We start from the raw sequence: 26,691 nt of genomic DNA on the forward strand, positions 1-26,691 counted from the left end.
GGGACAGAGGGGGGAGGTGAGTTTGGATTGGGTAAAGTTTGAGCGTGTTGAGGTTTTATTTAATCGATATGATCAATCCGGTACAAGGATAAAGGAACGTAATGATTTAGATTGACAATTGCAGTGGTTGGCGAAAGCAACCCCAACCTCAAAGGAGGGTGCCAATTCAGTAATTAAATGTTTTGTGAATGATCTAATATCCCGACATGGTTTCCCCAAAAAGATTAGGTCAAACAACGGCACCTATTTTAAGAAAACAGGTTAATCTTCTTCAGTCACAAGATCAGCACTTCTCAGGACCAGCAGCTTCCTAGGAAGGTGGAAAGACCATGAGACCAAAATGGTAAGTTTGCAAAATGTAGAATTTGTGTGCCAGTTCCTCTGTGCAGATTTGAGGATGAAGCAGCCACTCCATATTCCCTCGCACTCGCTAAGAGGGGCACGGTCAAAGCCAATCCAGGACCAACACCCGATACCTGACTGGAAGGAACCGAGAGGAGAGACAACACCTTGCCAGCGATGACGAGAACGACTAAGGTTGCCAGCCAATATGTGTCCGTCGGGACTCCAGCAGCTGTGGAAGGAGGCCTAGAAGCAAGCCGAGGGCCTGGACCAAAGCCCCACGCCCCATACTCTGCCCCAGCCTTCCCCAAAGCCCCCACAGCTCCAACTCTACCTGAGTTTTCCCCAAAGCGGCCAGCGCGCACATGCCATTGCACAGTCTGCCCAATGGACTGAACCACACCCCAAGAAGAGACAGAGACAGGCTGTTTGAGTGGATCTCTTTCTTCACCAAGGCAGCCAAAAGCCCAACGAGGTGTCGGAAGGCCACCAGCCTGAGGCACCACCGAGCCATGTATACGAGCACTAATCGAACATGGACTCATACGAAATTCAGTTGTGTGTTCAAAATTAATTGGTAATTAACAATATTGGTAACTACATCCATTGCAAATGCCGGGAAAAATATTTTTGCAAATGTCTTACAGTCATAAGTCTATATACATTCATCTATTTATGTTCAATAATGTTCATGATCAAAGTATTTGTTATTCCTTTACTAAATCAAAGGGTAGGCCACTAATTGTGTTCTGTGAGATGGTTTTACTGCAGGCTGGTAACAGCGATCGCTCTGAAGGAGGGTCATAGACGGAATTTTTGCCTCGTATAAAAACATTGAGGTTTTTGCCTCTATCTGTGGTAGAGATTAGTGGTCTACATCAGAAATTGTTTTGGTCCAGGGTCTTAAGACCCTGGAAGGCGGGTATGTAGTAGAATTTCTGACCTTTGACCTATATTGCATGTCTAATAAGAATGTACGCTCATTTAATTTCTCTTCTATTCTGTGCCAGTGGGACAAAAGTGAATATTAAGTCGTGCCAACCTGTCTACAGAATGTGTTGACTGTCTAAAGGATTCGAGTTGTTATGGAACAGATAGGGATAACCAAAAGACATTGACGCATTAGATAACAAACAATGACGCACAAGAGACATATAAAAAATGGCAGAAGACCGGAACTCGACAGTGATTTTGGCTTGTGTGTGTCTTGTTTACTCCGGAGTAACATGTGGTCTGTCTGCACGGCCAACTTAATTCAACCTGCACTTCTGATAATGGGTAAATACATTTGTTGTACTAAACTACTTTTGTTGCCTGTTTAAGCTTCGGACAATCCACTACAGTAACACAAGCGAGCAGTAGAGAATCCATCCATCCATTTTCTATCGCTTATTCCCTTCGGGGTCGCGGGGGGTGCTGGAGCCTATCTCAGCTACAATCGGGCGGAAGGCGGGGTACACCCTGGACAAGTCGCCACCTCATCGCAAGGCCAACACAGATAGACAGACAACATTCACACTCACATTCACACACTAGGGCCAATTTCGTGTTGCCAATCAACCTATCCCCAGGTGCATGTCTTTGGAGGTGGGAGGAAGCCGGAGTACCCGGAGGGAACCCACGCAGTCACGGGGAGGACATGCAAACTCCACAGAGAAAGATCCTGAGGCCGGGATTGAACTCACGACTACTCAGGACCTTCGTATTGTGAGGCAGACGCACTAACCCCTCTTCCACCGTGCTGCCCAGTAGAGAATATGAAGAGATTTTTGATCCAGAACATATTTTGCTTTATTCATTATTGATGTGTTTTTTGCTACTTCATGTATTAGATTTTTTACTTGAGGTTTCTAGTCCATGTGATCATCTATTATTACACCCAAAATTGTGTTTTCTTTTGCCCTTTCAATGTCTACTCCGTCTATTAGTATTTGTGTATGAGTTTCTCTTCTACTGTTACCAAATAACATTATTTTAGTTTTACTGAGATTCAAAGATCATCTGCAAATAATACTAACTAGTCCTTTGTAACTTTTCAAATGTTGTTTAAATAAAGATTTAACAATGTTGGTCCAAGTATTGATCCCTTAGGTACACCACAAGATATTTTCAGCTCTGGGGATGTGTGTCCGCCTATCTTCACGTATTGCTTCCTGTTAAGTAGCTTCTTACCCAGTTCAAGACCAACTCTCTGATTCCATACCTTTCAAATGTTGTTGATGAAGATATTGTGATTAATTGTATCAAATGCTTTTGTTAAATCCATAAACACTGCAACAGCACATTTTTGCTGTCTATTGCAGTGGTAATCTCTTCCGTTATTATGATTAATGCCATTGATGTTGAGAAGTTGGCTCTGTATCCGTATTGGCTGTCAGTAAAGAGTGTTTCATTTTTATTTATGAATGTGTCTAATCTGTTGTTAAAACATTTTTTCAATAGTTTTAGAAAATTGTGGAACTAGAGAAACAGGTCTGTAGTTTGTAAACTGGTGTTTGTCACCAGACTTATACATTGGTACGACTTTTGCTATTTTCCTTTTATCTGTGAATTTGCCTGTTTGAAATGATAGGTTGCTGATATATGTTAAAAGTTCTGAAATCTCTTCAATGACCTTTTTTATCGTTTCCATATCAATTCCGTTACAATCAGTTGAGGTCTTGGATTTAAACATTTTTTTATTGATTATTGCCTCTTTTGTCACACCTTCCAGGAACATCGAGTGGGGATTTCTGTCTTTAGTGTCATTCAAGTCCTCAACTGATTCGGGATCTGGAATCTTTTCCTCCAAGTACTTATTGAAACTTTCAAATACTTTGTTCATATTGTCATTTTTTGCATCTGAGAAGTATTTAGGATAATCCTTCTTAGCACCATTTTTTATGATGTCTACTGTATTTTGCTTACTCAATATCGGCCCAAAAAAGCCAACAAACCCTCCTGGAAAGAAGGAGGAAATTGCTGTGAAATGACAGTTAACTTCGAGAAGAGAGGGAACATAAGAAAACCCTGGAAAAAGAGAATTCTCCTTCAGAGCAGTAACACACTTCCCCTCCTCTATGGAGATTAATTTGTCATGGAAGCATTTTTTGAAACTAAGTTTATGGAACTGAATTTTTTGCATTTCAATTTAGTCCAATTATGCTGACAATTTGAGTAAAATGTGTGTTTAAAAATTCAGTGTTTTAAAATTCAGTGCAGAAAAACTTGATCGTGTCTCAGAACAAGCCAATGGGATGTCAAGTTTGAAGTCACTGACATGGGTCATGCTTCATAATGCGCCACACATTTTCAATGGGAGACAGGTCTGGACTACAGGCAGGCCAGTCTAGTACCCGGACTCTTTTACTATGAAGCCACGTTGATGTAACACGTGGCTTGACATTGTCTTCCTGAAATAAGCAGGGGCGTCCATGGTAACGTTGCTTGGATGGCAACATATGTTGCTCCAAAACCTGTATGTACCTTTCAGCATTAATGGCGCCTTCACAGATGTGTAAGTTACCCATGTCTTGGGCACTAATACACCCCCATACCATCACAGATGCTGGCTTTTCAACTTTGCGTCTATAACAATCCGGATTGTTCTTTTCCTCTTTGGTCCGGAGGACACGACGTCCACAGTTTCCAAAAACAATTTGAAATGTGGACTCGTCAGACCACAGAACACTTTTCCACTTTGTATCAGTCCATCTTAGATGAGTTCAGGCCCAGCGAAGTCGACGGCGTTTCTGGGTGTTGTTGATAAACGGTTTTCGCCTTGCATAGGAGAGTTTTAACTTGCACTTACAGATGTAGCGACCAACTGTAGTTACTGACAGTGGGTTTCTGAAGTGCTCCTGAGCCCATGTGGTAATATCCTGTACACACTGATGTCGCTTGTTGATGCAGTACAGCCTGAGGGATCGAAGGTCACGGGCTTAGCTGCTTATGTGCAGTGATTTCTCCAGATTCTCTGAACCCTTTGATGATATTACGGACCGCAGATGGTGAAATCCCTAAATTCCTTGAAATATCTGGTTGAGAAAGGTTTTTCTTAAACTGTTCAACAATTTGCTCACGCATTTGTTGACAAAGTGGTGACCCTCGCCCTATCCTTGTTTGTGAATGACTGAGCATTTCATGGAATCTACTTTTATACCCAATCATGGCACCCACCTGTTCCCAATTTGCCTGTTCACCAGTGGGATGTTCCAAATAAGTGTTTGATGAGCATTTCTCAACTTTATCAGTATTTATTGCCACCTTTCCCAACTTCTTTGTCACATGTTGCTGGCATCAAATTCTAAAGTTAATGATTATTTGCAAAAAAAAAAAAAGTTTATCAGTTTGAACATCAAATATCTTGTCTTTGTAGCATATTTAACTGAATAGGGGTTGAAAATGATTTGCAAATCATTGTATTCCGTTTATATTTACATCTAACACAATTTCCCAACTCATATGGAAACAGGGTTTGTAAATAGCAACAACTAAACTCAAAACAGGTGCGCTGGGAGACAAACTGAAGCTGCTTTAGGACACTCAAAAAGGAAGTGGAACCACACAATAAGTGTGCAGGACAGGAACTCAACATTAAACATGGAAAAACACTAACAAACTCAAAATAAGGCACAGCCGTGACAGAAATGTGTCCAATGGTTAGAATCTTCACTTTTGAGTGACATATGGGTTACTATGGTAACCATAGGAACTACATCACAGCAGCTCTATGCAGACCAGGCATTAGGCAGAATGAGCTAAATAACTTAGTTGTGTAGATGTCACGATGACTCGCCTGTTGATGGCATCATATAGTGTCAACAATAAAATGTGTCCTCTTCACTTTCTCCCAGGTGTACACATATTACGATGTAGAACACGTTTAACACATATATTGTTTTGGCGCCGCTGGTGAGAAATTCAACTTCCTCATCTCACAAGGAAAAACATCTGATTAGCTCTACTTTGTAACTAACCCCCACCCTCTCTTGTATGACTGTCGTATGAACTGTGATTAGATATATACCAAACATCCGTGTGAAGTTGGCCCCCACCCCTCACAAACCTCCCTCATTCGTTTGTGCTGCGTTTGTGCTGGTTTGTGCAGTTGAAATGGTTGTTTGTGCTGTTTTCGTTTCTGAGTTAATAAATATTCCTTTATAGGTCAATCAAAGGTCACCCAGCCCCACATTCTCTAAATTCCGAATTAAGCCCAAATAGTCTCATTCATTTGTGCTTCTTTGTGCTGGTTTGTGCTGCAAAAAGTTTTGGTCTAACTATTATAGTTTTTAACTTATTAACGTTTTATGTTGTTTTTAATGTTATTAACAAGTCATTAAGTTATTACATATAAACAGTCCTTAACTATGTCAAAACCTCCCCAAACCAGTCCCAATCGTCTGTCCTGGTTTGTGCAGTTGAAGTGGTTGTTTGTGCTGCTTTCGCTTTTGAGTTATTAAATATTATTTTATACATCAATCAAAGGTCACTCTCCCAAGTTCTCCAAACTAAGTCCAAATTAAGGCAAAATGTGTTTGTGCTAAGTTTGTGCCGGTTTGTGCAGAAAAAGATATTGATTGGTGTGCTTACGTTTTCGAGATATTACAGTTTCAAATTTCCAGAAGTGACGTCATTGCTGAACCTGGCCTTCCTCAAACTAGGCAAAAAAAATCTAAAATTAAGCCAAAATAGTGTAATTTGTTTGTGCTACATTTGTGCTGGTGTGTGCAGTTAAAATGATCGATTGTGCTGCCACAGTTTATGAATTATTAACGATAAACAATTTAGGAAGTGACATCACAAATACACCAGAACTCTCAGTTTTTTAACAAAACAGTCTAATTTGTGGTCCAAACAATAATTGAGTAGTCTCATTGGTTGGTGCTATTTTTTGCCATTGAAACTATTGATTGCGCTGCTATACTTTATGAAATATTAACATTAACAATTTAGGAAGTGACGTCATGAGCGATTTTCTGTTTTCGAACAAAACAGTCTTATTTGTGGTCTAAATCAGTGGTCCCCAACCACCGGGCCGCGGCCCGATACCGGTCCGTGGATCGATTGGTACCTGGCCGCACAAAAAATAAAAAATAAATAATAATAATTTAAATTTTTTTAATTAAATGAACATAAAAAACACAAGATACACTTACAATTAGTGCACCAACCCAAAAAACCTCCCTCCTCAGTTTTCGACCAAAACAGTCTAATTTGTGGTTAAAAAACAAAAACAAAATAGTCTCGTTTGTTTGTGCTACGTTTTTGCTGGTTTGTGCCGCTGAAATTATTGATTGTGTTGCTAATTTAAGAGTTATTATTTCGTTTCAAATGAGCATCATGAACTATGCTTCACTGCCTTTGGAGGGCGGTAGACAGACTGGTACACCTGAGGAATATAAAGTTTTAATGCAGCTTTTGCAACTTTTACTTTTCCAGCTCAGTAAATACGACCCTTAAAATTACACCTGTGGCCAATGTAAGCATGTTTAAACGCTTAAGTTGTATACAAAAGTTGAATGCAAACTGCTATTGCAGAAAAGCAAGGTTAATTAGTCTCAACTAAACTCATCAGACCTAAATACAAGTCAATTTGCAAATGAATGAATATGGGTAAGCTTTACCTATGCATGTAATACATAGTACATAGAACATAAGTGCTTTTCAACTTGCATTGCATTTGCATTTACTGTAAGGTTTGCAGATACCTGTATCAAATTTTTAATGATTGACAAGGCCCCATGTTGGGTTTAGCACTTTAATTGGTAGTAAAATACATTGCAGAAATAAAGTAATTGATACTAATTGTATTTATTTCTTCTACATTTTTTTGCAGCACCAACCAGCACTGTCATGTCTGTTCATGTTTTTGTTTTGGCCATGTGTTTGTTTTTTTGTGAAGTGAAGTGAAGTGAATTACATTTATATAGCGCTTTTTCTCAAGTGACTCAAAGCGCTTTACATAGTGAAACCCAATATCTAAGTTACATTCAAGCCAGTGTGGGTGGCACTGGGAGCAGGTGGGTAAAGTGTCTTGCCCAAGGACACAACGGCAGTGACTAGGATGGCGGAAGCGGGGATCGAACCTGCAACCCTCAAGTTGCTGGCACGGCCGCTCAACCAACCGAGCTATACCGCCCCATTTTTGACTCTTTTTAGTTCCTGGTTGCACTTCCGTGTTTGTTCATTTCCATAGCAACTCATTAGTTTTCACCTGTCCTGTCACGCATGTGCTTCACGTTTTGAGTCACGCACCTGTTTTCACTGATCATGTCACTATTTAAATCTGTCTGTTTCTGTTGTTCGTGCTGGCGACCTCACACTATTTCATCACTCTGCTTCATGTCATGTCACAGTTCTTTGCCAAGTAAGTTTTGTTCATTTATGCCACAGTTAGTGTTTTTGTTTTATTGTTCATAGTTTCTGCCTTGGTGCAAGTTTTGTGTTTATACCCAAGTTTTGTATTTCCGCCTTTGTGCGCGCCTTTTGTTTCCATAGTCAAGTTTTTACCTCCGCTGTGAGCTCTTTTTGTTTATTCTTTTTTGAGTGTTAATATTAAATCATGTATATAATTTCACGTCTTGCCCGCGCAACTTTCCGTTGCCTTCCGGAGAAACACAACCCAAGAACCAAGTCCTGACAGTAGGTCGCCAGCATAAGAGTTTCTCCGCAAGAAAGTTGTTTTGACGAGGCAGCGTGGGAGGTCCTCCGCGCGATGGAGGAAGAGACGCTGCGTTATTTATCTGGGAAGCGCAGAGACCTGATGTGGGGGCCAGATGGAAATCTGGTGCCATTGAGCTCCATTTGGTCCGAGGACGGCGCTGCGTCACCGCAGTCCCGGAAGCGCCGCTCCAGACCAAGGACATCAGGGAAGGCGAGCGGATAGCACGCGGCGCTGCCGCAGGCTCCTCCCACTCCGGGCGGAAGCAGGTTGCTGCCAGCTCCGCAGCTCTAAAATGACGTTTCAGACCAGGATTTTTTTTTCAACTCTTTTACTTTTGATCACCCGCCTCCAACAAAAGACTCAAAGAACAAGATAAAACACTACCAAAACATGATCTTGAACATCAGGTCTAATAAGTCACAGCTATTTAAATTTCATGCCCCGCCCCCCAGGACTCAAGCCACGCCCAAGTCACAAACATTTTTTTCACCCACAAAAGCCCAGGTGGGGGAGAAATAAAGACTTTTTGGACAATTTAGAGGGGAGGATTTTTCCCCCCCCTCACCTCCCTCCACCCACCCCAAATAACGGTTCCAGACAGCGGGGAGCGCGTCTGGTATCCGCTCCTTGAGGGGGGGTGGGGCTAGGGCTGGGAATTGTTCAGGTGGGGTGGCTCAGCATCGCCACGCCAAGCCGCAACTTCCGGTTCGGCCACCACCACCAGTCTTTCGTCACGCCAAGCCACAGCCTCCAGCACGACCACCACCTCCAGTCTTTTGTCACGCCAAGCCACAGCCTCCAGCACGACCACCACCACCAGTCTTTCGTCACGCCAAGCCACAGCCTCCAGCACGACCACCACCACCAGTCTTTCGTCACGCCAAGCCACAGCCTCCAGCACGACCACCACCACCAGTCTTTCGTCACGCCAAGCCACAGCCTCCAGCACGACCACCACCACCAGTCTTTCGGCCTGCTAAGCCGCAACCTCCGGTTCGGCCACCACCACCAGTCTTTCGTCACGCCAAGCCACAGCCTCCAGCACGACCACCACCACCAGTCTTTCCTCACGCCAAGCCACAGCCTCCAGCACGACCACCACCACCAGTCTTTCGTCACGCCAAGCCACAGCCTCCAGCACGACCACCACCACCAGTCTTTCGTCACGCCAAGCCACAGCCTCCAGCACGACCACCACCACCAGTCTTTTGGCCTGCTAAGCCGCAACCTCCGGTTCGGCCACCACCACCGGTCTTTCGGCCTGCCAAGCCGCTACCCCCAGCTAGGCCACCTCCACCTGCTCCACGCCCTGCTCCAAGGCGATCAACGGGCCCAGCTCCACGCCAAGCGCCACCAGTCGCAGCTCCACGCCAAGCGCCACCAATTGCAGCTCCACGCCAAGCGCCACCAGGCGCAGCTCCACGCCAAGCGTCACCAGTCGCAGCTCCACGCCGTCAAGTGCCGCCAGTAGTAGCACCACGCCAAGCTCCGTTACCTGCTCCACGACGCCAAGTGCCGCCAGTCGCAGCTTCACGACGCCAAGTGCCGCCAGTCGCAGCTCCACGACGCCAAGTGCCGCCAGTCGCAGCTCCACGACGCCAAGTGCCGCCAGTCGCACCCCCATGCCAAGACCCCTCAAGCCAAGACCAAGACCCCTCAAGCCAAGAGCAGGACACCCCATGCCAAGACCAAGACCCTCGCCAAGACCAAGACCCTCGCCAAGACCAAGCACCCCCAAGCCAAGACCAAGCACCCCCATGCCAAGACCAAGCACCCCCACCCCAAGACTCCCCAAGCAAAGACCAAGAACCGCCATGCCAAGACCAAGACCCTCCAAATGACCAAGACCCTCCAAGTGACCAAGACCAAGACCAACCATGCCAAGACCAAGACCCCCCACGCCAAGACCAAGACCCCCCACGCCAAGACCAAGACCCCCCACGCCAAGACCAAGATCCCCCACGCCAAGACCAAGACCCCCCACGCCAAGCTTCGCCGCCTGACGCGCCACGCCAAGCTTCGCCACCTGACGCGCCACGCCAAGCTTTCGCCACCTGACGCGCCACGCCAAGCTTTGCCGCCTGCCATGATGACGACGCGCCTGCCTCCTTGTCTGCCACGGTTGTGGCCACTACCTGGTCGTCCGCCACGCCAAGTGCACCCACCTGATCGTCGGCCACGCATGTGGCCCTTCCCGGGTCGCCCACCTCGCCTGTGGCGGCGGCGTTCCACTCTTTCAAAAGGAGATTGTTATTAATCCATTACGCCCGTGTTGGGTTTGTTTTATAACATTATCGTGTCTTCAAAGTGTATATTCTTTTACTAAAATAGTGACTTTTGCCGAGGCTAGAACCAAGTATTCATGTTTACATTGTTTCTAATGGGGAACTCCACTTCACTATACAAACTTTTTGATTTACACACCGTGTTCAAGAACCAATTGAATCGCAAATCGAGGGTCCACTGTACCTGACTAGATTTCTACTCCTAAAAAACAACATAGTTTATACAAAAGGCCCATATTGAAAGATCTGGCACTGCAAATAACTGGATTGTACATTGTACAAAAAACACAAGATACATAATTTTTTACAAGTTGTAACTTACTCTTCTGTGGTGAAAATGTATCCAATGACATTCCTGCAAAGGCTGAGACTAGCTCCCACGAAACAGGCCATTATGACTGTAATGGGGAAGAGACATAGTTTCCAAAATAAAAAAAAGGTTTGCTGAGGTGGAAGGAATGTGGTATGTAGATTAACAACAAAACAATTGTATTAACATTACGCAGTGTCTTAGTAGTTATCATGTTGTCAAAAGATTCTCTAGGTGGTGTTTGCATGTTCTTCCCTTAGGCTTTTCTACCAAAAGTTCAGAAATCTTAAATTCCTGGAACCTTTATTTACAGGAACTATAAATTCCTGTAGAAGTTTATGGTTTGTATTTCCACCATATTTCACAGTTCTGGGTAGTTTATACAAATCGGTCTGATGACGTATGGAGGAGTAGTACAGCAATTATATTTTAAATAATACAATGTAAATAATTAGATGCGATTATGTCATATCTCTTTCTATTCTTTTCAATTCTATGCTCTGAGAGTTTAGTATAACTGCAAATTGTAAGACTTTAAACGTTTCTACTATTGAGGTACCATTATTCTTTTAAAATAAGTGTCTTACGTGTAAATATGTCTCTTACATGCACAGATGATAGGAACTTTGCAAGACAGCTGGGCCTGCTCAATGTTTCCTGCACCAAGAGCATTCCCCACTCGTACACTGGCAGCAGCAGAAAATCCAAGTGGGAACTGCAAGTATAACAAAGATGTCGAGGCTTCGGAGTCATTTAGGATTCGGTGAATGAGAATCATTGACTATAGATAAGATAAAGTAGAGTTACCATAAAAGCTACAGTTTCCAGCTGATATATTATAGCTTGAGCTCCTAGCTCTGCCTCACTAATTAAGCCAGCAAGGATCCCTCCCACTTCAAACATCCACCACTCAAGACAAAGCATGAGCATGCTCGGTATGGCCAGTTTGACAAAGGGCCCCCACTCTTGAAGACAGTCCAGTGACCAACCTGTGGATCAAAGAAGGTTTTTAAAAACACAACATATCTTCTCATGCAGTTTAGTACAGTGGTACCTCGAGATACGAGCGCCCCATCTTAAGAGTCTTTTGGCCCGAGCTGCTAATTGTTAGGCTTTAGGTAAGGAGCAACAATTCAGGTTATGAGCATCCCCACCACTGGTTGGAACGGAATAAATAGATTCATTTCAATAGGCAACGCAAAACACACAAAAGTATTTCTAGGTACAAGCTGCATCATAGAACCAATAGACGCGTATACCAAGGTACCACTGAATTTGAATGTACTGTATGTTCAATTTCAGCAATATAATGAGTGAACACTATAATATCGCAAATAAACTGATCAATTAAGTTGGGAATTACAATCTATTTAAACGAATAAGCGATAATTGCAGCCGTGGTCTAAACTCAAGTGTGGAGGGGGGCGTGGTTGGCGCGCTTGCTGCAGGAGCGGGGTGTGCCAGGACCGGCTTCGAAACACAGCTGACAGGTGATTAGATTGCCCAGCTGTTACTGATTATCTAATCACCTGTTGTTCTTATCAGTAGCGGCCGGGGCCAGGAGTGGGAGGAGTGGATGGAGAAAGACACACAAGTGGAAAGCGGAGCAGAGGAGAGTGGAGTAGAGCAACAGGAGAGACGGAGGGCTGAAAAGCCGAGTGGCATTCTGGTGTGTGGACACAATAAAACTTGGTTAAACCCTGACTGCCGGGCTCGTGTGACGTTTACTGGTGATCGGAAGAATCCACCCGAAGGGAACTCCTACATCAAGTTACCTGGGGGCCGCTGGAAGCAGAGTCTAGGTGAGGACCAGCCTCAAGAAAAGCTTTGTTAAAAAAGTTCCAATCTGCACAAAATGTCTTTATTTTTAATCTTTAACACAAAATAAGATGAAAAAATAAACAAATTAAGAATTAATATAAATATATTATTATTATTATTATTAAAATTATGATTATTATTAGTAATATAATATTATTATGATAAAATATAATATATATTGCTGATGGACAGGTGTCGCTGTCATGATCTGTCCACACATGTGTATGTTAGGGTTTTTCCTTGTTTAATGTTGAATTCCTGTCCTGTGCACTTATTTTGTAGTTCACTTCCGTTTTGAGTGTCCTGCAGCAGCTTTACTTTGTCTCCCAGCACACCTGTTTTGAGTTTAGTCTTCTCTATTTAAGTCCAGCTGGTGCTGCATTCTCGGTTTGGAGATTATTGTATGAATGTATGCTGTTGAACAATGTTTGCTGGTTTGAGGTTTCCAAGTAAGTTAGTTCCTGCGTCTTCCGAGGGTTCTTGTGTGCATTCCCAAATGCACTAGTGTCTTTTTGGTCTGCACCTCACAAGTGCTTTAGTGTTTTGGTCTTTGTTTGTATTAAATGCCTTGTACTCTCACGCTGTCTCCAGCTACCTTCTGCATCTGGGATCACAAATCATTACTATCATGTGACCCCAGCGTGACAGTCGCTTTGTGACTGCAGACTACATTAGGCTACATTGAGTTACTTGTTTTTCTTTTATCTCGTCGCATCACTTTGAATTATTTTGTCAGTAAGAGACATAAATACGTATAATGTCCCACTGGGCTGCAACTTTAAAAAACTACTTTTTTGGGGAAGTGTTGTGAACGTAGCAGTTTGGGACACATGTCTGTGTGTGCTCAATAGAAACGAGGCAGCAAGCCAGTTCCAGAAGAAAACTCTCTCAGGCAGCACTGCTGTGACGTTGACTCATTGAGAAATGTATTTCTGCTTGCATCAAACCCGGTCGATGTACCGACCCCGAGAGCTACAGCATATACCCCACCGTAACTGGAAATGGCACGTTGTGTAAATCAAAAATCAAAACAGAATACAATGATTTGCAAATCCTTTTCAACCTATATTCAATTAAATACACTGCAAAGACAAGATAATTAACGCTCAAACAGGTAAACTTTGTTATTTTTTGCAAAAAATAGCTCATTTACAATTTGATGATTGCAGCATGTTTCAAAAAAGCTGGCACAAGTGGCAAACAAGACTGAGAAAGTTGAGGGATGCTCATCAAACACTTATTTGGAACATCCCACAGGTGAACAGGGTAATTGGGAAAAGGTGGGTGCCATGATTGGGTATAAAAGCAGCTTCCATGAAATGCTCAGTCATTCACAAACAAGGATGAGGCAAGGGTCACCATTTTGTGAACAAATGCATGAGCAAATTGTCGAACAGTTTAGGAACAACATTTCTTAACAAACTATTGCAAGGAATTTAGGGATTTCACCATCTACGGTCTGTGATATCATCAAAAGTTTCAGAGAATCTGGAGAAATCACTGCACGTTAGCGGCAAGGCTGTGACTTTCGATCCCTCAGGTGATACTGCATCAAAAAGAAACATCAGTGTGTAAAGGATACCACCACCTGGGCTGAGGAACACTTCAGAAAACCCCTGTCAGTAACTACAGTTTGTCGCTACATCTGTAAGTGCAAGTTAAAACTCTCCTATGCAAAGCAAAAGTATTTTCTCCACAACACCCAGAAACACTGCCAGCTTCGCTGCGCGCAAGCTAATCTAAGATGGACTGATTCAAAGTGGAAAAGTGTTCTTTGGTCTGACGAGTCCACATTTCAAATTGATTTTGGAAACTGTAGACGTCGTGTCATCCGGACCAAAGAGGAAAAGAACCATCTGGACTGTTATAGGCGCAAAGCTCAAAAGCCATCATCTGTGATGTATGGGAGTGTATTAGTGCCCAAGGCATGGGTAACTTACACATCTGTGAAGGCACCATTAATGCTGAAATGCACATACAGGTTTTGGAGCAACATATGTTGCCATCCAAGCAACGTCTTTTTCATGGACGCCCCTGCTTATTTCAGCAAGACAATGCCAAGCCACATTCTGCACGTGTTACAACAGCATGGCTTCGTAGTAAGAGTATGGGTATTAGACTGGCCTGTCTGTAGTCCAGAACTGTCTCACATTGAAAATGCGTGGCGCATTATGGAGCGTAAAATACGACAACGGAGACCCCGGACTGTTGAACAACTTAAGCTGTACATAATAATAATAATTCCACCTGAAAAGCTTTACAAATTGGTCTTCTCAGTTCCAAAACATTAACTGAGTGTTAAAATGCCCATGCCAGCTTGCAGCATATTAAACTCTAAGTTAATGATTATTTGCAAAAAAACAATTACGTTTCTCAGTTCAAACCTTAAATATGTTCTTTGCAGTGTATTTAATTGAATATAAGTTGAAAAGTATTTGCAAATCATTGTATTCAGTTTTTTTTTTTAACGATTTACACAATGTGCCAACTTCACTGGTTTTGGGTTTTGTAGATTGTAATTCCCAACTTATTGATGAATTTATTTGCGTTATTATAGTTTTCACTCATCCATAAGCTTTGCTTCCTTTCCCTTCTTTTCAGGTAAGTTGAATTGTGTATATGTAATCATGTGATTTTCCTTGACATAACTTAATAAGCATGTCAGAAACTAAAATACCGTAGCATACAATAATAATTATTATTTAGGCCTCACAAAGTATTTATATATTTTTTCTGATAATTATCTTTACAAGTTCAGAGTGAGTAAAAGGGTAACTGACCTTCCCATGTCGCTTTGTGCAAACCTCTCCAGCAAATGTAAACAAATAAGACCACGGCCAACATGTACTGTGAGATCGCGTTGGCTGCTGCGGATCCACTTAAAAAAAAAAGAAACATAGGTAAAAACTCTAAAAGGCTTTTGTATGAGATAACATACTCTAAGTCTGACATGTGCCGTTAAACTACAACCATTTTAAATAGTAAAGTACCATTGATAGTGGTGAAATTACCCTCTGCATTTGACCCATCTTCTAATTCCACCCCCTGGGAGGTGAGGGGAGCAGTGAGCAGCATCGGTGGCTGCGTTTGGGAATCATTTTGGTGATTTAACCCCTAATTCCAACTCTTGATGCTGAGTTCCAAGCAGGGAGGTAAAGGGTCCCATTTTTATAGTCTTTGGTATGAACTCACGATCTACCGATCTCAGGGCGGACACTCTAACCACAAGACCACTGAGCACCTTTTGAACAACTGAACAATTAGAAGTAACGTCATGCAATCTCTACTAAGTGGTCACAGAAAAAAAGCAGCGTAGCTATGCAAATTTTATTTCAACACTATAATGTAATTGGAGCTGTGCAAAAGAGAACACATCATTGCAATATTTATTTTCATATCAGTAGATATGGATATGTATAACGATATCAATGAAATCACTATTTTGTCATGCATGAATGTTACATCGCTAATAAGTGACATGTGAAGACATCGCAAGGTTTTTTTTTATTCAAATGTGTATTTAATATTTACACACACTGCTAATATTATTTTACAATTGCAGATTTTCTTACAAATCTATATGTTTAATATGTATGTTGTTATTACAATTAATGTTATTGTTGTGTAAGTTACATGCACACGGCTGGAGAATCAGAGTGTTAATTAAGACGGTCACAAGGCCACCAGCTCAGTTGCCTTGTGGTTAGAGTGTCCGCCCTGAGACTGGAAGGTCATGAGTTCAAAACCTGGCCGATTCATACCAAAGACTATAAAAATGGGACCCGTTGCCCATTTGCCCATTGGAATTGGGAGTTAAATCACCAAATGATTCCTGAGCGTGGCACATGCTCACTGCTCCCCTCACCTCCCAGGGGGTGAACATGGGGCTGGGTCAAATGAAGAGGACACATTTCACCACACCCAGTGTATGTACATCCATGGGACTTTAACTTTAACATTAATGTTCATGCACAAAATAGTGCGAACAGTAATTTGCATTGCACAACATACAACATTATCTCATGTTTTTAGCCTTATATAACGACATAATATGGATTTATTGACTTACTTTAGTGTTGGTTTCATTTTGTCTAGTGTGCGCCTTTTTAAAACAAGTTCAGTTAAGCATGGTCTGATTTTAATATAACGTACACATCCTTGTACATCACTATATTGATGCACAGGTATACATTACTTTAAAAAAAAGTTAGGGATATGTGGCTTTAAGTTGTAATTTTAGGATGAACCTACAACGTATGGAGGGTCATATGGGACAACATTAAGCAAATATATATTTAAATAATCAATTAAATGTGCCTGTGGGGGGAGGTTGTTATTAGCGCACTGCAGGAGCAAAAGGTCACCGCCTCAGTCGATGGTGTTGAGGGCGAAACGCCATCGACTAGGGGTGTGCGGGACGGCGAGACGCAGCTGGCAGGTGATTAGATTTCGCAGGTGGTACGTGTTAATCTGATCATCTGTTGTCTTTAACAGTGAGCGGCCAGCGGAGGAGGGAGGAGAGAGACATATCTGAAATGATTGTACTGAAAAATATACATTGAATGGTGATTAAAGGCTTGGTGTAACGGTACAACTGACTCCTGACTTGATATGGGAACGGGTAGAGAACGACCTCTACATCTGGCGCCCAACGTAAAAGAAGAAGAAAAAAAAAAGGCTGCGATGTCGTCACCAAGCCCCATAGAGGCGCTGGGACAGCTCTTGGCGGAGGTGTCGACGGCGAACCACCGGCAGAATGAGGCGATGCAGGCCCAAATTGCACAGCAGAGCCAGATCCTACGAGCGCTCATGGAAAGGTCCGGAGCGGGGACAACCCCCGCAGCGAGGCCGACATTGACGACGGTGGGGATACACAGGATGGCAGAGACAGAAGACGCTCAAAGTTTCATGGACATGTTTGAGGCGACAGCGAAGGCATGCGCATGGCCGGAGGAAGAGTGGGCGGTGCGGCTGCTACCGTTACTGGTGGGAGAGGCGCAGCGAGCGGCGCTCAACCTGCCACCAGCGTCCCGCGTGAGCTACCGGGACATGAGGATGGCGGTGTTGGACCGGACAGGAGGGCCACAGACGCCGGTTCCGGACCATGAGACTCGGACAGGAAGAGCAGCCTTTCGGCCTGGGCCAACGGCTGAGAGACGCGGCGACCAGATGGCTACAACCCGGAGGAATAGAGGAGGTGATCGAGCAGATCATCCTGGAACAATTCCTGGAGGCAATCCCGGCGCGCACATCAGCGTGGGTCCGCTACCACCGGCCACAAAGCGTAGCAGCGGCAGTAGCCTTGGCGGAGGACCACCTGGCCGTACACCGGGAGAAGGGGAAGGAGGAGAAGGCTGCAGGAGGAGCGGAGCGGCCAGTCCCGGCGCCGCGCAGGATGCGGGCGCTGCCAGCCGAAGGAGCCCAGCCGTGGTCACGGCCACGACACAACCCAAGTCTGCTTGGGCCAGGCCGCTGAGGACACTGCGTTTCCCCCGCAAACGGCGCCTCGAATGCCGGGGGCAGGTGTGCTGGAGGTGTGGGCGGCTAGGACACCTGCAGCGGGAGTGTCCAGCGATGGAAGTGGGGCAGGTGATCCGGGTTGGCGACCCTCCAGCACCCTCCCCCGGGCCAGGGGAGACATACTATGTACCGGTAAGGATACAAGGGAGTATACACCGGGCGATGGTAGTTTCGGGCTGAGAGTAGTCCATGATTTACCAAAACCTGGTTCGACCCGGGGCGTTGAGAAAGGCTACACGGGTGCGGGTTAAATGTGTGCATGGGGATATTCACGAGTACCCTATCGTGCCGGTGGAAATTTTTTTTAAAGGGGAAAAACATAGTGTTAAGGTGGCTGTAAATTCGCGCCTGGCACCCCTTAATCTTGGTAACAAATTGGGTGGGATTTAACGGGTTAATAAAGCAGTGCGCAGGGGTGCGTTCACGACTGGTAGGAAAAGGGAATGTCCGCGCTGTTCTCATCGGCGACGCGAGATTATCCGACACTGCCGGGGGGGAGGGGGAAGGGGAGCCGGCGGGGGCTTCGCAGGAGGTTACCCCGGTTCCCCAATGGCGCCCCATGGATGATTTTCCACTTGAGCAGTCTCGAGATGACACTCTGCGCGCAACTTGGGACCAAGTGATTTCAATTGATGGGCAGCGGGTTCACCCGGGGATAGCGCGGGATTTCCCTCACTTTGCATTGATTAGGGACAGATTATACAGAGTGAGTCGTGACACTCAGACAGGGGAGGAAATCACCCAATTGTTGGTGCCAAAAAGCCGTTGGGAAATGATTTTCCAGGCGGCGCATTTTAACCCGATGGCCGGTCACATGGGGTATGATAAAATACTCAATCGGATAATGGTCCGGTTCTATTGGCTAGGCATTCGGGCAGACGTGCGCCACTGGTGCGCGGCCTGCCCGGACTGTCAACTTGTCAACCCCGCGGCCACCCCTAGAGCACCTTTGCGGCCATTACCACTCATAGAGGTCCCGTTTGAGCGAATTGGCATGGACCTCGTCGGACCATTTCACCCGAGCACCAAGGGATATCGCTTTGCACTAGTCCTGGTGGATTATGCAACACACTATCCCGAAGCAGAACCGCTGCGCTCCATCTCTGCAAAGAGTGTCGCGCAGGCACTGTTTCAAGTTATCTCCCGAGTTGGAATCCCGAAAGAGATTCTAACTGACCAGGGCACGTCCTTTATGTCATACACATTAAAGGAGCTGTACGGGCTCAAATCTATTCAGACCAGCGTTTACCACCCGCAGACGGATGGGCTGGTGGAGCGGATGAATAGAACCTTGAAATCCATGATCCGGAAGTTCGTACACGAGGACAAACCAAATTGGCATAAATGGTTGGATCCCCTGTTATTTGCAGTGCGGGAGGTTCCTCAGGCCTCAACAGGATTTTCTCCATTTGAACTGTTGTTCGGCGGGAAGCCGCGCGGGGTACTGGACCTAGTTAAAGAAAGCCGGGAGGAAAGTCCAAGCCCCAGTGAAAATTAAATTCAGTACGTCATGGACTTGAGAGCAAAACTCCACACTTTGGGGCACTTGTCACGTGAGAATTTGCTCCAAGCCCAAGAACGTCAGCAGCGCCTGTATAACAAGGGGACGAAACTCAGACAATTTGCACCGGGAGAGAAAGTACTTGTATTACTCCCAACATCCAGCTCCAAATTACTCGCCAAGTGGCAGGGACCCTTTGTGGTCACACGACGAGTAGGTGACGTGGATTACGAGGTCAGGCGGTCTGACCGGGGTGGGGCAACACAAATATACCACCTCAACCTACTAAAAGGGTGGAGGGAAGCGGAGCTTGTCTCCATGGTGACGGCGATAGCGGAGGGCGAGGAGCTGGGGCCTGAGGTTCCCCCCTCCCCCCGGCCCTTTCCTCTCCGCTGTGATAATCATCTGACGCCGTCACAGAAAGCAGACGTGGCCAAATTGCAGCAGCATTTTGCTGACGTGTTCTCCCCCCTGCCAGGCCGCACGACTCTCACCCAGCATCACATAGAGACCAGCCCAGGCGTGACGGTGAGTTCTCGGCCCTATAGGCTGCCCGAACACAAGCGCAAAGTAGTTTGGGAAGAATTAAAAGCCATGCTGGAATTGGGAGTGATAGAAGAGTCACACAGTGTGTGGTGCAGCCCCATAGTTCTTGTGGGGAAGAAAGACGGATCTGTGCGGTTCTGTGTGGACTACCGCAAGGTAAATGATGTGTCACGTTTTGACGGCTATCCAATGCCCCGGGTCGACGAGCTCCTGGACCGGTTGGGCACTGCTCGGTTTTTTACGACACTGGATTTGACTAAGGGCTACTGGCAGATTCCCTTGTCTCCAGAGTCTAAGGAAAAAATGGCATTCTCCACTCCGGAAGGTTTATACCAATTCGTGACCCTTCCGTTCGGCTTGTTCGGTGCACCCGCCACATTTCAGACACTCGTGGACCGGGTGCTGCGACCCCACGCTGCATATGCTTCCGCCTATCTGGATGATGTCATCATCCAGGGGAACAGCTCGGCGGAGCATGTGCAGAGGGTGGGGGCGGTGCTCTAGTCCCTGAGGCGGGCGGGGCTCACCGCCAACCCGGCGAAGTGTGCGGTTGGCCGGAGGGAGGTACAGTATCTGGGGTACCACTTGGGGGAAGGTCAGGTGCGGCCTCAGGTAGATAAAACCGCAGCAGTTGCGGCCTGCCCGACCCCGAAGACAAAAAAGGAGGTGAGGCAGTTTTTAGGGTTGGTGGGCTACTACCGGAGGTTCATCCCCCGGTTTGCGGACCTGACCAGCCCACTAACTGACCTCACCCGAAAAGGTGCTCCAGATCTGTTCCAGTGGACGGGGCAGTGCCAGCAGGCATTCGAGAAGGTGAGGAAAGCACTTTGCGAGGAGCCGGTACTGCGCATGCCTGATTTTTCTATCCCATTTTGTTTGCAGGCGGACGCGTCGGGCAGAGGACTGGGAGCCGTTTTATCCCAGCAGCGGGGGGGCACCGACCACCCAGTCCTGTACATCAGCAGAAAGTTATCGGAAAGGGAGGCCAGATATAGCACAGTGGAAAGGGAGTGCCTCGCCATCCGGTGGGCGGTCGGTGCCCTCCGATACTATCTGCTGGGACGCCCGTTCAGCCTCTGCTCCGACCACAAGCCCCTCCAGTGGCTCCACCGCATGAAGGATGCCAACGCGCGGATCACCCGGTGGTATCTCGCTTTACAACCCTACAATTTCAGAGTGATCCATAGGCCGGGGACGCAGATGGCCGTGGCAGACTTCCTCTCCCGCTCGCAGGCGGGGGTGGAGGGGGAGTTGGTGCGGCCGGACGATGTCCAGGCCTAAGTCTGGCGGTGGAGGTATGTGGGGGAAGGTTGTGATTAGCGCACTGCAGGAGCAAAAAATATACATTGAATGGTGATTAAAGGCTTGGTGAAACGGCACAACTGACTCCTGACTTGATATCAGGGGAACGGGTAGGGAACGGCCTCTACAGTGCCATTAATTAATAACAATTGGGATTAAATAAACACATGTGACATTAATTTATTTGATTTAAAAGTAATTTTAATTATAACAATTATTCAATTAATTATTTTAATATTTAGATAAAGTTTTCAATATTTAATTATTGATGTCATTATATTGTGATTTACTAACATGCGTGTCAGTGCTTTATGAATGTATCTGTCAAAGTCAGTGGGCTGGGCTAATTAAATCTAATCCAATGATTGCTTTGATCAGAAGCTTGGAACTTTGGACATTTTTCGAAACATGGCAGCTAAGGGGGATATACTCATACTTTTTGGGGGAGTTGGTGCTTGTGGAGTATGTGGAAGCAATACCTGCTGACCTCGCGAATGTAGCAGTTAAAGTAGAGGAATTCATTAAAGTGGATCTGAATCAGACAAGTAGAATTGGTGGGTAACCAATCACACTTTGACGGCTTAGAGAAAACAATTTCATGAGGTGTTGACACATCAAATCATGAAACAATTATGTAAATCATGAAATCAATAATTAATTTCATGATTATTTCAATATTGGAAAAAATACGATATTTTTATGTTCAATTAATTCATTACACAGTTATTTACATTTTTGATTACAATTATAATTAATTATCCATATCCATCCACTTTCTACCGCTTGGGTGGCTGGAGCCTATCCCTGCTGCATTCGGGCGGAAGGCAGGGTACACCCTGGACAAGTCACCACCTCATCACAGGGCCAACACAGATAGACAGACAACATTCACATTCACACACTTGGGCCAATTTAGTGTTGCCAATCAACCTATCCCCAGATGCGTGTCTTTGGAGGTAGGATAAAATAAATAATACAATTAATTAATTAACATTTAAGTAATAATTCAAATATGTATTTATTTCATTTGTTCACATTTGACCCCCCATTAATAAAGCACTATAGCCTGTATGGTGAACCAAACACATCCGTAAGTGATGCCATTATGTCCATAGCTTTTGTAATAAAATTATGCACTTTATGCTAAAAAAACAAAAAGGAGCATCATCTATTCTACCTTAAAAACAAGACAACATTTAACACCCTTCTAACACGTCTAAGTTTATTATGAACATTTTACACCGTTGAATATAACGCGTTCTATTAAAGACATAAACATCAGGCAGTTCACTCGGCCAAGTCTCAAGACCGAGTGAGACCTTTTTTCTGGCTACATTTTATCTTTGTGCTTAAGTTGCTTATTGTCTTATGTCTGTTAGAATATGTATGTTATTACTGTCGAGGAAAAGCTAGTTTGCAATATATATATATCGGTATTGTTTTATTGCCCAGCTCTATTATGAATAAATTATGAAATTAATTGCAGGTTTATCGTCACTGTAAAAGCAACACATTGCTTGACTAATTGGCTACCTTTTCCATTTTTGTGGACACATTACATTTTTCAAGACAAATTGTTCCTGTTTATTTGTGGCGGCCAGTCATAGTTTAAATTTGGGTCTACCTATTTGCCCTCACTGGTGAACACATTGCCAGTGAATAAGAAGACAGAGCAAAAGGCTTGGTGTTACCAGCGTAGCGACATTATTATATTTAGTGAGTAATCAGATCTCTCGAGAGCAGAGCCCATCAAATGGCCAGTTTAGTTAAAGGTGCAATATGTAATAATTTCATGTCAAGTCATCATTAAATGCCCTTGATATGTCAAAAAGCCTGCGATGAGGTGGCGACTTGTCCAGGGTGTGCCCCGCCTTGCGCCCGAATGCAGCTGAGATAGGCTCCAGCAACCCCCGCGACCCCAAAAAGGGACAAGCGGTAGAAAATGGATGGATGGATATGTCAAAAAGCATAAATAAATCATGTTATTTTCGAATACCTTTATAACTGATAACGGTAGTTCAGCCGGGATACGCTCATTTCAAAATTAGATTTACAGTTACGGAGCACCATCTCTGTCTAGCTACTGCCACTGGTAAAGTTACTAAACATGTAAGACCATAGTAAATCTTAAAGGCGTTGTTACGATTCTCAACTCATTCATGACAAAGCCAGGAACAAAACAAGGATTTGTATCGGGATGCCTTTGAAAGATGGAGATGATTGAAGGCGGAGAAGATTTTTTCATCTGACGCCAAACTTACCAATTTCCTCCTGATAGGTAAGTAAGGCATTTACATTTTCTTATTACTTGTAATAAATGGAAATGGACATTTCTTATGTAAACTATATTGTCCAATACAGTCTTTGATCTTGTCCAACAAAGCTAGTATGTTTGTGCAACGGATGCTTAGCGTGCTAGCCCGGTCAATGACACATCGACATAAATAAATGATAAATGGGTTATACTTGTATAGCGCTTTTCTACCTTCGAGGTACTCAAAGCGCTTTGACAGTATTTCCACATTCACCCATTCACACACAGGCTAACGGGGGAAATATATGCCCGTTAGCTTGTATGTCGATGTGTCATCCAACTGACAGGGCAAAATATATTTTCGACAGATAAAACCTGTAAAAATATGTGGATATGGGTAGTGTTAGTGCCTATTTTGTTCTCAATATGCAGATATGCTGAAGAAATGAGTTCCAACATTAGCACAGCTAATTGCGGTTTCTGGTAATGTATGTGCATCAGGCACATATTGGGTGGTATTTGCTTGTCACCATATAATGCATTACATGTAATGATTTTTTACTTTGTGTATTGACATGGTATTAGGCTATATGATTTATACGTAAAATGTTTTTTGCGTAACGTGGGTAGGCTCATAGAATCACACTCTGCACTGAAAGATGGTGATGTGCGTAAATGGAAGACAATGCAGTGCGTCAGGTTGGATGCAATATGAAGTTATGGAGAACAAAATGTGGCGGTAATTTTACGGCATGAGAGATGAGCGTGCTATCTACAGAGCTAAAAACAGTGCTCTTAAGGTTGTAAGGGAATGAGGTTTACCAACTTAATCATGGCCCAGCCACACTGGCTGGCGCCTGTTACACAAATTCGATCAGCCCCCTATACCTCCAACTGCAACCAACCACAGCCACAATTAGATTGCAGTCCTGTGGGAAACACTGATTCCAATTCTGTAATTTCAGTATCAAAACTTACGCAACTCCCAAATTGAGTGGATAGAGGAAGATGTAGTTGATGACTGCATTTAGGATGTTTCCAATTACACCCGTTATGACCTGAGGCCAAATTATTCCCTAAAAAAGAAACAAAAAAATCCCAGTTATTTATGGTTCTCTTTTGTGATACTCTTATTAATGTTGAACGTTTCAGATCAATGTTAGGCGTAACCTGATTTTGAAGATATCTCCCTTGTAGCTGGTACATAAATGCCGCCTGCAGCGCAAAAGCATAATCTCACACTAAGAAAGCAAATATTTCATGTCTGTTCTGCTGGAAACTTAATGCACACTGAGTAGAATTTGAACTTACCGGCAAAGCAGGCATGGTGATCTTCACGTAAAGTTGTGACAGTCTATACAACACATAAACATCAATGTGAATGCACAGCCTACCTACTGTAAATTTGTATTCCATAGATGTGACATTAAATAATCTGCGACAGCCAAGCTCATGATTTAATGCCATTATTTTAACAGCTTATTTCACAGTGTCGCAGATAATCTTACCACTATTTTGTTTAGAAGTAATAAACGTTCTAGGACAGTTGATGTCAATGCCGTTCTTGAATGATTATTACATATAATCCACAAAACTTGCAACAGAAGGGGCCGGGGCTACAGTGGCGGGCTGCTGCTATCTAAAGCGCTGCTCAGCCGTCCATCGCCACAGAGGCGTGGGATGGGGGTGGGTGGATGTGTGCATACGCACATTGACCAGGGTGTAGTGGTGTTGTGTCTATAGACCTAGAGACTTCGTCTGCAGGCGTTGCGAGCAAAGTTAAAATCCCAGGTGTTATTGGAGGAGAAATGCATATGTGAATGTATGTATGTATATGTATGTATGTATGTATATATGAAGATATACATGTGTATGTGTGTGTATATATGTGTGTGTAAGTCTTTGTGTGGGTTCTCTGTGGTTTGGTCACATAGAAATGGAAACTCTAGTTCAGGATGCAACAACGTCTTTTATTGAGTCTTTCTTTCAAGTTTTTCAGCGCTCTCTCGCCCCTCATCTCCTCTCGTCTGCGTGTCTGCCTTCCCTCTCATGGCCTCAGACGCTGCAAATAAAGGAGACAGGTGGTTAGATAACCCACTTCAGATGGGAAATCCCCTCACCTGTCAGCTGCTTCGTAGCCGGCTCCTGCACACGCCCTTCCCGCAGGAGACGCGCCGACCACGCCCCCTCCACATGCCTCCACCGCCGGACTCAGGCCAGGAAGCCGTCCGGCCGCCCCCCCCCCCCGTAGAAGTGCGGAAGAGGAAGTCGGCCACGGCCATCTGCGTCCCCGGTCTGATGACGTCATCCATATAAGGGGCCGCGTATGTCGCGTGGGGGTGCAGCACCCGGTCCATGAGGCGCTGGAACGTAGCGGGCGCACAGAACAAGCCGAACGGAAGCGCCATTTTTTCCTTGGACTCTGGCGACAAGGGAATCTGCCAGTAGCCCTTGGTCAAATCCAGTGTGGAAAAAAACCGAGCAGTGCCCAGCCGATCCAGGAGCTCGTCGACCAGGGGCATTGGGTAAGCGTCAAAACGTGAGACTTCATTTACCTTGCGGTAATCCACACAGAACCACACAGAACCGTCCTTCTTCCCTACCAGAACTATGGGGCTGCACCACGCACTGTGGGATTCTTCTATTACCCCCAACTCCAGCATGGATTTTAATCCCTCCCGAACCACTTTGTGTTTGTGTTCGGGGAGCCTGTAGGGCCGAGACCGCACTGTAACACCCGGGCTGGTCTCAATGCGATGTTGGGAGGAGGTTCTTGCGGCCGGGCCGCGGGGAGAACACATCAGAAAAGCGGTGCTGCAGCTTGGCAACATCCGCTTTCTGCGCTAACGTGAGCTGATTATCACAGAGGAGGGGGGAGGGCAGGGCAGGGCAGAGCGCGGGATCTATGGCCCGAACTCCTCCTCCTCGACCACCGGCACCATGGAAACAGGCTCCGCCTCCTTCCATGCCTTCAGGAGGTTAATATGGTAAATTTGAGTGTTTCCTCCCCGGTCCGAACGCCGGACCTCATAATCCACATCACCCACTTGCTGTGTGACCACAAAGGGTCCTTGCCACCTGGCGAGTAATTTCGAGCTGGACGTTGGAAATAATAAAAACACTTTTTTTCCCGGTGAAAATGTTCTTAGCTGAGTCCCCCTGTTA

General features: G+C 45.0%; 1 protein-coding gene across 2 annotated transcripts in view; it reads right to left on the reverse strand.

Annotated features, from left to right (window-relative positions):
* LOC133633929 (multidrug and toxin extrusion protein 1-like) overlaps positions 1 to 26,691 on the reverse strand; it is a 147,371-nt gene that overhangs the window by 12,434 nt on the left and 108,246 nt on the right. For both annotated transcript variants that reach the window (XM_062026747.1, XM_062026748.1), the window contains exons 5-11: positions 24,838 to 24,880; positions 24,697 to 24,741; positions 24,505 to 24,602; positions 15,184 to 15,281; positions 11,390 to 11,571; positions 11,189 to 11,297; positions 10,595 to 10,670 (exon numbers count right to left, since the gene is read on the reverse strand). In XM_062026747.1, coding sequence (XP_061882731.1) covers positions 10,595 to 10,670; positions 11,189 to 11,297; positions 11,390 to 11,571; positions 15,184 to 15,281; positions 24,505 to 24,602; positions 24,697 to 24,741; positions 24,838 to 24,880 — 651 coding nt within the window. The remainder of the gene's footprint in view (positions 1 to 10,594; positions 10,671 to 11,188; positions 11,298 to 11,389; positions 11,572 to 15,183; positions 15,282 to 24,504; positions 24,603 to 24,696; positions 24,742 to 24,837; positions 24,881 to 26,691) is intronic.

This window comes from Entelurus aequoreus, linkage group LG18 (assembly GCF_033978785.1).
Source record: "Entelurus aequoreus isolate RoL-2023_Sb linkage group LG18, RoL_Eaeq_v1.1, whole genome shotgun sequence".
Lineage (NCBI taxonomy): Eukaryota > Metazoa > Chordata > Actinopteri > Syngnathiformes > Syngnathidae > Entelurus > Entelurus aequoreus.